The sequence below is a fragment of the Tyto alba genome, unplaced genomic scaffold (assembly GCF_018691265.1).
Source record: "Tyto alba isolate M040663 unplaced genomic scaffold, T.alba_DEE_v4.0 Super-Scaffold_40, whole genome shotgun sequence".
Classification (NCBI taxonomy): domain Eukaryota; kingdom Metazoa; phylum Chordata; class Aves; order Strigiformes; family Tytonidae; genus Tyto; species Tyto alba.
Window position 1 is genome coordinate 45,451,685 of NW_024881316.1, and position 11,121 is coordinate 45,462,805.

Here is an 11,121-nt window from a genome sequence, read left to right on the forward strand (position 1 = left end):
GCAATAAGTGCATGGAAGAGAGATGATCATCATCATGCTTGGTGAGGGAAGGGTGCCCTACAGATCCAGTAGTGATTGCTCAGTAAACAATGATATTCTTTACACCAGAAATTGGCTGATGAGCCCTGATGTCTCTGGGTGGTACTTTGAGGATTCTAGGCCTGAACCAAGAGTACCGCTCGACTCCCACACTGCCTTCAGGGAGACAGCAGACGTGGAGGCTTGAAGAGATATTGACCTTGGGATATTTTTGCTCTCAGTAAATTTTAACTTCCTTTTACTGTTGCCAGGAAGTGGGAGCCCTCTGCCAGCTGGAATTTGCAGACAGTTTATGCAATGTTTAATAGCAAGTCAGAAAGTTCATTACAAAAGCACGAGCTATTTGCCACGGGTGCATGCTTTATTTACTGAGTTTATCCAGTTACAGATTATTCAGAAAAAATCTTAATGACCCTTTGGACTCATGTCAACTTGGATTAAAGTTTTTCCTGAGAATTGCTCTGCTATAACAAGTACACAACAGTTATTTCTTTCATATGATAGGCTGTGTCAGATACATCTGTATTTGTGAAATACGTTTTTGGGGCTGTTTGTCTTACATGTAGCGTTGTTGGCTGTTCATCATTAGAAGAAGGTCAACAGAAAATAGAAGGCAAATGAGAGAGAAATAATGATTAAAGAGGAAGTTGACACTTTACAGATACAAGTGTTACGTGGCAGAGGGAGAGTTTCTGTTTCTTCTCAGGATGAGAAGCAGTCAGCCGGCTGTTGTGTCTGACAGTAGTGTGCCCAAACTGTCCAAGGCAACTGGGCAGAACAACAGACTAAGTACTTTTATAACCATGGGCCTTTTGGGTGAATATTAGATGTGAATGAATGTCCTGTCTCTGGTACAACTGGTTTCTGCCTTTTTCTGAAGTGTGTAAATCTTGCCTGGAGGAGTTACAGCCTCTATGATGGAGTTCATCCTGGTGATCTTGCAAATATCAAGCAGCTGTGCCATAACTCATGAACAATCTGGCATTTCCATCTTTCAGATGATGTCCACCTTCTTCTGCATTAGTAAAGACCTAGAAATGGAGATTTAGCCTCTCAAGGGCTGATGGCAACTCCTGGCAAGAAGCAGAATAAAGAATAGGAGCCTGTTTTGCTCATGAAAAAATAATTTATTTTTATCATTTGTCTCCAACCTCCCAAGTGATAAAACAGTGTTTAAAATGAATGTTTTTTTTTTCTGAAATGTTAGAGATGGAAAAAAAATTTAAAAATCCATTTAGATCTGGTTCTATGTTTGAAGATAAATACATGAAAAATCCCGAGAGAGTAGGTTAATGAAGGTCATGTGAATCAAAATCTACAAAAATGTTCAGATAAGATCAGCTCATTTGTACGTACAGAAACACTCTCCCAGGAAAACACAGTGCAATCGTATCACCTCCCATCTCTTCATGCACTATGATCACGCTTTCAGTTATCACATTCTTATTATGGCTTCAGAATCTCTATTTATAAGATAAATGTAAAACTTCTTGTTACATTATATTTCCAATTTTACTGAGATATGTATGTTTTGTCCAGAGGTCAATAGGAGCAAGACATGCAAACATCTGAGTACTGTGATGATATGAGAAAGAATAGCTTCAGAGAATGAAATGTGACCACCAACTTCTAATACTTTTTCTACATTGATTCCCTTTTTCAAACCTTACCATCAGTGGAACCTCCACATATTTCATAAATGTTTTTAACATTTAAAATTCAGAGTCAAGGAATAAAAAAAATATTTTAATTCCTCGTAAAGCTGATTAAATTGTAATTTTCACAGATATCATCTAACTGATGAAAAACTTCACCTTTTCCTAGTGTAAACATAGCTCAGAAGACACACACGCATAAGATTGCAATAGAAATACTTCAACACCTACTTGGAGAAGTGGAAGTCCAGGGAATATTGTTCTTCTAGTTCCAAGTAAAATAACCAACCTTAGAAAAACTGAGCTTTCAGGCGTACCACAGAGGGTCAGCACCGATTACTACACAGGCAGAGTCAGGGACTGTATATCCAACCCATCTTCAAACCCATCTGCCTGCCAAGACCAAGAAGCCCTTCTGTTCTGTAGACCTGAAGCTCTGAACATCACACAATCGCCACAGGGGCTCTGCAGAGCTTGTCTTTAATCAGGCTAGTACAAGCTAGGCACAGCTTTATGGTTCATATGTCTCTTTGGAGAAACCTGAACTCAGGAGCGTTTCTGGGGCATATCTTTCAAGAAGCACACATTACCAAGTGAAAATTGAAGTGTGTGAAAGCTGTGGGTCTGTATTATTTAGCCCAGATTAGGTGATTTAATAGGTTAATCCACCAGTCACCAATTAGTCCATACTTCTGTACCTCTTCTACCCTCAACCAACAAATAAAAAAACCCCAACCAACCAAACAAAAGCAAGCCGCTTTGTTCTAGAGGTACTGGAAACCTTTGTTAAGATGTAATGCTGTCAATTATTTTGGCCAAAGAATTAAGGCAGGTATCATGGAAATTACAAACATTTTTGAAACAAATGGATGCTGATTAAGAGGTCTAGGAACGTGCTACAGCACACATCATGTAGGGTTTGGGGATGTTGTTAAATGAAACAGCAGGGCTGAGGTCCAGGTCTGAGATAGAAACTCCAGGGGGAGGGTGGAAGGTGAACTTCTGTAGGAGGCTGGTGAAGAAGAGGAAGAGCTCCATTTTGGCTAGAGTCTCACCAGCGCAGATCCTCCGCCCTGGAACAAAATGCAGAACAGCCATGAGTCAGTCAGAGCTGCTTCTGCAAGAGTTGGAAGAACTAGAAACCTCTGAGCTACTCTTATTCCGAGGAGGATGCCGAGACCTGGCATTCCCTGGATGTGCTTTCATCTAGGACATCTAGACTTAAATCTGAAAAAGAAAGACAGTCCATTGGCAGTATCATAAATCCTTGTATGAAAAAACATATTTACTGTATGTTGACTGTTGAGTATGACAAGAAAAAACCTTATTCAAGTATTATGCAGTATTAAAAATACACAAAGAGGTTCTACTAAAAATGCAGTGTTGTGGCTATGATAGACCAGTTATCCAGAGACTTGATGTGTAGGAACTTAATTAAGCAATGACAGACCCTACAAAGCAGGAGAAATGCCAGAGAAGGAGCAGTCTTCATGGGAATTGGCATCTCCCATGCTTTGGCAAATGGTGCAGGTGTGTAAGCTTAGGTGAACGTCACGCTCTGTGGAAGCCTCAAAAGGCAATCCCTTTCTGTCCTTTGATTTTACACAGAATTTGAGGTTTTATATAAGTCAACACCTCTTTGTTGGAAAAGTATACGAAGTCTTTATCCCAGCCAACATTATTTGTGACTTTTCAAAAGGGACGTGCCAGGATGAAACACGTTTCCCCAGGAAAGACACAGAAGCCACTTTCCCTTTGTGTTCTGTGTGTGGTCACAGATAATGCAGCTGGGTATGGTAAGAGTCAGAGACAAAGAAGCCCAGGCCATAGAGCAGTTGTGGGCTACAGGTTATAATGCATAAATGTGTTATCTAAGCCATCATGGGATTTGCTGAAAACGTCCCTCATATTTAAGAAGGCACTACAAGTTCCCATTTGTAGTCATTGAATACTAACTGAGAAACCAATAACATCCAGAGGCTGGAGGAAGTACCAGACACTTGTGAGAACTGTCTTATCAGAGGTGTATCCTGAGAAACCTGTGAAGTATGAGTTGTGAAATGGTCCCATGAAAAAGATGGTGTGGAGTTCAGGCTTCAGTAACAACCACTAGTACAAGCAGTTCTTGTCTAAGATCTGTACTTGCAACAGCAGTAAATAGAAATGAGAAAGCACCTGCTGAGAAGGGCATGAAAGCATCTTTCTTCACAAATTTTCCGTTGGTGTCAAGAAAGTGCTCAGGATAGAACATGTCTGGTTTCTCCCACTGCGATGTGTCTTGCAGGACAGAGGTTAGTAAAGGGATGATGTAGGTTCCCTGCAAAATGAGACAGTGGAATTAATCCATGGAGAAATATTATGGTGGCAGTAATGGGAATAAAGCGTCAAGATTGTCAGTCTGGTGAAAGAGATTATTCTGATTGCTGTTATATGACTTCATTAGAGAGTTCATGTTTATCACACTAACCAGGTTTGAGAAAGAAGAAATGCTAAGAGAAACAATCTTGTAAGCATCTCACCTTGGGAATGAAATAACCTCTGAGAGTGACATCTGCAACAGTCTCATGAGGCAAATTCAATGGCAAGATATTGGCGAATCTCTGAATTTCATGGATGACAGCATCCGTATATGGCATCTGAGTTCGATGTTCGATCCGTGGAGGGTTTGACCCTATCACTTGATCTATCTCTTCTTGGACCTTTCCTGCAGACAGAATCAACTATAAAGAAGAGACAAGGACTCACTCACCCCTGAGACATCCTGTGTTTTACTGATGTAAAGTATAAAAGACCTTGGGTGAAAACCATCAGTTGTCCAAAAATATTTTTTTTTCCATTTAGAAATAATCAAAGGTGAACAGAACTGCAGTGTTTGATTATTTCTTTACCAATATGAAACCTAGAGACTTGTATTTTTCTGCCCTCTATTCTGCCTAAAGTTTCTTGCTCTGACAAAGAGATGTCTCAAAAACCCCACTCAACTCCTAACAACGCTGTCCTGTTTATGTAACATAAACAGGAATGGAGATGTCAGACAAAGAGCAATTCACTGAAACTGCTCAACTATTCAGAGCCTTTCTTCAGTCCACTTGACATCTGCCTAGGCATTTGGTTTAACAACAACCTGTTTCTGAGGGAAATGTGAAACAATTTCATTGGCCAACACAAGAGAGCTCTCTTCTTTTTAATTAATGAGATTTTACTGAGCAAAGGACCTGGCCCACACGAACTCTGTTTATAATCTACTGGTAGGCTGACTAGTGTGCCCATCACTGGGTCTGAACCACAGAGCATGGTGATACCTAGACAATAATTAGCTGGGAATCTTGTTTTATATAACTTTGTGTATTAATAGATATGTTGACCCTCCGGGTTCCCATTCAGTTCCTAATGGATTGAGTGTAACAGTGTTTGTCATAAAACCACTTACTCTGAATTTCAGGGTACTTTAGCATCAGCAGAAAGGCCCAGTTTAGTGTGGTGGAAATTGTTTCAACCCCAGCAGTAAACAAATTGGTCACCAAGCCTAATAAGTTGCCATTATGGAAATACCCATTGGTAGCAGGTTTCTCCTGAAAGAATCAATTGAGATAAAAGAAGGAAAACTTAAAGCTTTCCATGTGAAAATACAATTTACATAGTCAAACATTTGCTAACACATAAGTACTGTATTTTTAAAGAGGGGCAGAGGACAGAGAAGAGCTTTGGGGTTGTTGCTGAAGAATGGTGTTGAGCTAAAATTTATGTTTTTCATGATCTCTTCATTTACTGGGTCCAGCTGCAAAGAGAACAGGTTTTTCTATTAAGAAGGTAACCCAGATAGCTCAGAGACCCCTGATAAGGATCCCAGGAAAGCTCAGGTGGTGTTTTTATTCTGTAACGCATGACATTTCTGACAGAGACAAAAGGGCTAGGACAACAGAGTGAGTGGATAAAGAGATATAGTCTCTGTAAATGCATTGATACAGTCTGAAGAAAAGCATAAGTAACGACAAATGTTTGCTTACTAGAGGGGGTTGGAACTGCAACAGAGTGAAATATCTGTTCAGATCTCCTGGTTCATTACATGTGTTTTGTCAATGATAGATTCCCTAAAGAAATATATTTATAATTTTAAGGACTGAAAGGAAATTGTGAATGTCTTCATATAACGATAAAAGTTGGAATAAATGATAAAAGATCTGGTTACCTCCTGCTGTTTAACCAGGAAAGCATCAATAAAACTTCTTTGATCATTTTTATCCAGGTTTTTGAAATGTTCTACAAAAGTAACTTGTATAAAATCCAAGAATTCTTCTTTGTTTTGGAGAAGAGTCTTGTTAGCCCTTAAAAGGAACCCAAGGTGTGGGAAGAAGTTGTACATCTGCAAGAGTGGAAGATGTTAGAATTTACCAGCCATAGGTCTGAAAACACTACAGAAATAAATTAATAATATTGTGCCTGTTTTGCAGATACAAAGATAAAGACTTAACATGAATATTTTGCTCTGTAGAACATCAAAAATTTGACTGGATGAATTAATGGTAGAATATCCATCAAGGGCCACTGAAAATGTGGGAAACTCTCAGCCCCAAATTACTGTTGTGCAGGAGTAGTGTAGCTATCAGACTCAAACACCTGCAACTTGCCACCAGGGAGCTGGCAATGTTGGTCAACATTTTTTTTATTGTTTTAGCCTGCTTTTCTGCTAACTTTTATCTTTTTTTATTCCAAAGCCTAAAGGAACAGAAGTGAATCTGATGTGTGGCAGCATTGCATGTATCAGAGAGTATTTATTACTCATTGAGAGATTTCAGTGTACTAGAATCATGGGAAAAAACAGTTTGTATCAGGGCTCCTTGTCTAGGTAGAGCATGTACTCTACAGCTTCTCCCTTAACCATATACTAAGAGTGAGCTGGTTTTCCTGCTCACTTTATATGTGTGAACCATGTTTTTGCAGAATGGTTAGCTTGCTGTTAATGCACCACGTGGTCTGATTTTTTCAGCCCAGATTTAGTGCTCTTCAAAGTGTAACTTTAGTATATTTTTGAGAGAATGGTGGGGTTGATTGTTGGCTTCAAGATTCCCAGACTGTCTCTAAAGATTTGTTTTGCTCCAGAAAGTGCTTGTAAACCAATTATTTCTCAGAGTCTCAGATATTTCTATATAATATAAAAAATTGACTACCAGTATTCCTATGTTCTTATGTCATCCAGTGGAACAACAACATAAAAGTGTTTATCATTACCGTAACCAAAGGTTTCCCAGCAAGCCTCACATTTTCATTGGTCAACTCCAAAAGTCTCAGAAATCTGGAGTCTTTGTAGTCAAATCGGTTTCCAAGTAATATTGACACAATTATATTAGCAACTGCTGCATTAATGATTTTACTAAGATCAAAGGGCTTTCCTATACAATGAACAAAAGAATATATTACATTGTGGCAATAGATGTAGTTTGTAAATGTAAATTTAATACTAATTATTGCTATTTGTTTCTTATGATTGATTGCTTTTATTGATTATTATTCAAAGTTAGAATACCATGCCAAGGCACATTCATCCAACTGATTGAGCCTGAAGTACATTTCTTAAGAAGGTCTGACCTTGAGAGGGTTACTGGCAAGACTCTGGGTGCTTGAACAAAATGTGGGAGGTTTGAAGAATGAAACAGCTACACACCTTCCTGTGACCCAATGATGTCTGCCAGATACCCGTACTCCTCCACAATCCGGTCCTCAATGGCCCTTTTTCCCATTCCAAAGTTTCGTAAGGTTGTGAGAGTAAATCTTCGCATCACCTTCCAGTTTTCCCCATGAGCAAAAACAATCCCTGACACAAAGACAACATTTCAAGGTGCTGGAAGATTTTAAATAAATAGTTTGTAGACAAATGATGCAGATATTTAGTAGCAGTCACTTTGAAACCAAGCTAAATTACATCTGGCTGAGGAAAAAAACAACTTTCCCTTAAGTATTTTCAGACCTCAGCTATAGATTTATTGAACAGAAAAAAGGAGGATAAACTCTTTAAGAGGTGTTTAATCAAATCGTAAGAATAATACATATCTCTGAGAAACAGTTTTCACTGAAAGAAAGAGGGCATTGGAAATTCAAGTTCAAGTTGCTGATTATCAGAGTTTGAAAGTGGAATTGAACTGAGATCTCACGTCTCTGATGATCGCAGGAGAAACCTTACTAGGCACAAATGTCTTTAAAATTTAGGCAGCTTCTTAATGCCTTCTCAATCAGCTTCTTCACTGAAGTTGTTACACCATCTAACTAATGCTTTTAGTTTTTTTTTTTGTTTTGTTTTGTTTTTTTTTTTTTCCCAAGAAGAAAAAGAAGATGTAAAGAACGCTTACATGTAATAATGTGGTCAAAGATTTATCTGTTAAAATGTTCACAGAATTATTCCTGAATTTGTCCAAGGGTCTGTAGAGATGTAAATACGAAACTTTCATGGAAAGTTAGAGTGAAGCTTGGGTGTGAAATTCTCATTTGGAAACCCTGCTCCATATACAGTATTTCCTTCACTAAAATAAATCCCCAATTCTGTATGTGTTCCATTCTGTTGTCACATTCAGATTTCAAAAGCACTCTTTGCCACTTGAAATGAGAAGCAGAAGTATAGTAATTTATGATAAACCTGAAACAGCAGAAGTCCAGGACCATGTCATGAGAGCTAGAAATGTGTTCCCTGGCATGCATGCCCCTGTTCTAGATCCCGAAAGTGTGGCACTATCCATTTTCTGTTGCTGTGGTTATTGTTAGAGTTGTGACTGTTTTGTTGTCACTGTCAGCAGTTTCAAGTTTGAATAAATGCACTGAAGTCAGTGAAATTGCTCTCTATTTCCAAAACATTTTGTGGTCTCTGATCCAAAGGGATGTGTCAGCTTCTGCTTCATCTGTAGGAAAAAATTTTTAATAAGTCAAGAAGATAAGGAAAATAAAACCAACTTACCATTTCCATTGGTCAGATCTTCAAAGATTGGGATTTTAGGTCTCTCTGCAAATGCATCTGCTTGGTTTACAAGAGCTTCCTTCACTGTCTCATACCCAGAAATCACTACTATTTTCCTTTGCCCCATCTGAATGCTGAAGACTGGACCATATACTTTTGACAGCTGTCAGAAGAAGAGAACAGTGATTTACAGCTTTGACAGCTTACAAAGAAATCCACCACCCTTTCAGTGCTGTCTCTTTTCCTGGCCTGCCTCTGAAGTTACTAAAATGTTAAGTGCTGTCCTAAGTCCAGAGAAAGAGAATTGTTGTAAACAATGAGAATGTGCCAGAGATTATGATGGCTAATGACTACATGGCACAGTCAGGAGCTCAGTACCATTGTGCTAAACTGAGCAGAAGTGTTAAAGCTGAAACCCCAAGTCAGTCAGGGATTGTGCTGACAGCTCTGCCTTCCCTCCACAACCCCTGTAAATTCAATTTTTGACTCCTGTTTTCACACTCATCTCTATGTTACTGTGTTTCTTTTGTTTACAGGCTAAACCTGTTCAAACATCAGCTACCCTTACTGTATAAAACCCGCAGGTTGTTTCTGGGCTAGGATCTAGCATTACGCAAATTCTCCCTTTTTATAAATGACTATATCCACCATGAATCTGTCTCAGAGACCATGTTTGGCCTAAGCTGGTACCTTTTAAGCTTGCACAGGCAGGTTTATTTTCATGTAATTCAATGTTGCAGGTTCTCCTGACAATAGGAGGGGTTTTTCCTGACTGCACTTATTTTCTAGTGTGTTTGCAGAGAGTAATAGAAAGCAACCATTTAGTACTGATACACAAAATGTTCAGCAACTGGAAAGTGCGTCCAGCCAACTATATGAAATACCAGAGCAGCAGTGACGGGTGTCTGAATCCAGAGTGGCTTCTTTGGTGGTGATACTGTTATCCCAGGCTGCTGTAGCTGTGGCAGAATATGATCTTTCCAAAGGGGGTTCTCCAGTAAGGACTTTGCAGTGCTTGCAATAGTGATGCTTAGAATGAACCTATCATCTCCAGTTGCATTTATACACTAAGTATGTGTGAATATTTAACCTTGAGCTAAGCCCGAGTCAGAGAACCAACCTCTTCCATTAGAATGGATTCAAGGAATTACAGCAGAGACATGTTGGTTCTGTTGGCCCGAAAAGAGATGGAACTTGCTTTTGCCAATGCAATTTGGCTTCACTGGATAGCTACCTTGATTTTCCAGATATTGCATCTGAGTGGTCTTTTGATCTGTGCGTGTGACATACATACAGATACGTAGATGCACACATCCCTTTTAAAATCATCAGCAAGGAGGATTTGTAATCTCAATGTCTAAGTAGAAAAAACTCTAAGAAAGGAGCAGGTTCACAGAAGCCTTCTGACTCAAAATCAGGAAAGTCCTACAATGGACTAGGTGAAGAAGGCACTAGAAGAAAACCAAAATATTTATTCCTTTGATTTGCTTAGATCTTTGCTGTATATTCTGGCAACTGTTGACCCTGAATGTTAAGAGTAAATAGTTATATATATTTTATATATTTAATTTCTTAATATATATATATATACAGTATATATATTTATCTTCAGCTTTTGGGGAAGAAAGGAGGAAAGGTAGATGAGAAGGGTTGCTAAATCAGTGAACGTAGGAATCTGCAGTCATAACCCCAGACACACCAATCAATGGAAAATAGAGGGAGTCAGACCACACATCAAAATGTCTCCTTTTTCAGTTACCTTTTTCTCAAAATTACTAGAAAAATAAGGTTAGCACTCGTTATTAATTTGAGAGGTGTTTAAGGCTGAAACCTAGAAGCATGAAGTTTCATGGAGAGAGTATTACAGTAAAGAACAAATCTTGCCGCATTCAAAGATTTCTGCTCAAATAGCCATCTCCTGTCCCTTGCTAACAGTTGTCTGTGGATGCAGCACCTTGGATGCGATAGGAGAAACTCTCTGACGTCTTGGACTATGGGGCTTGGTGGTATGTGCAATTATGGGACCCAGAGAAAAGATAATGACTACCTGTAAATAAGTCCTGTAGGGTCTCTTCAAATCAAACAAATGCAGATTTCCGATGATAGGTAACGCTCTTGGTCCTGGGGGAAAATTCTTTTTCCGGTGGTTATTCCAGAAACCTCCCATTTTCAAAATGGATAGAAAAGTCAGGATGAACACTAAACCAATGGAAGTGCAGCTGCTCCATTCCATCTCTATGTAGCCAAGAATTTGCTACGGAAGAGAAGAGAGAAAATGTGGACTCTGGATCTCTGTCCTCCTGCAAAAATTTCCAGTGAGAGACACTTGTACTCGTCCATAAACCTCGTTCCCAGTGAAGGCTGTGTTTTTTCTTGCGATTGGTGACTGGTTTTGTTCTCTTGCCCTTTGCTTGCTAATGAATCATCAGTGCGGTACAGAGGCAGGTAAATGTTTGCTAGCCAAGCATCTATGACTGGGTGAAC

At 39.1% G+C, this 11,121-nt stretch overlaps 1 protein-coding gene across 1 annotated transcript; it reads right to left on the reverse strand.

Annotated features, from left to right (window-relative positions):
• Nucleotides 1-2,501: 2,501 nt before the first annotated feature.
• LOC104355478 (cytochrome P450 2K1) lies at nucleotides 2,502-10,870 on the reverse strand. The gene is made up of 9 exons (XM_033005004.2): nucleotides 10,685-10,870; nucleotides 8,638-8,800; nucleotides 7,357-7,506; nucleotides 6,924-7,084; nucleotides 5,884-6,057; nucleotides 5,125-5,266; nucleotides 4,214-4,398; nucleotides 3,870-4,011; nucleotides 2,502-2,767 (listed from the first exon to the last, which is right to left on the reverse strand). The coding sequence occupies exons 1-9, from the start codon at nucleotides 10,868-10,870 to the stop codon at nucleotides 2,580-2,582; spliced, it is 1,491 nt and encodes a 496-aa protein (XP_032860895.1). The 3' UTR covers nucleotides 2,502-2,579.
• Between the last annotated feature and the right edge of the window lie 251 nt (nucleotides 10,871-11,121).

Excerpts from the sequence above, each read along its gene's own strand:
- LOC104355478 (XM_033005004.2), bottom strand. The coding sequence starts at position 10,870 with ATGGAATGGAGCAGCTGCACTTCCATTGGTTTAGTGTTCATCCTGACT. Across the intron at positions 8,801-10,684 it reads CCTACAGGACTTATTTACAG|CTGTCAAAAGTATATGGTCC; the intron begins GTAGTCATTATC and ends TTCTTCTGACAG. Across the intron at positions 7,085-7,356 it reads CATCATTGGGTCACAGGAAG|GAAAGCCCTTTGATCTTAGT; the intron begins GTGTGTAGCTGT and ends TTCATTGTATAG.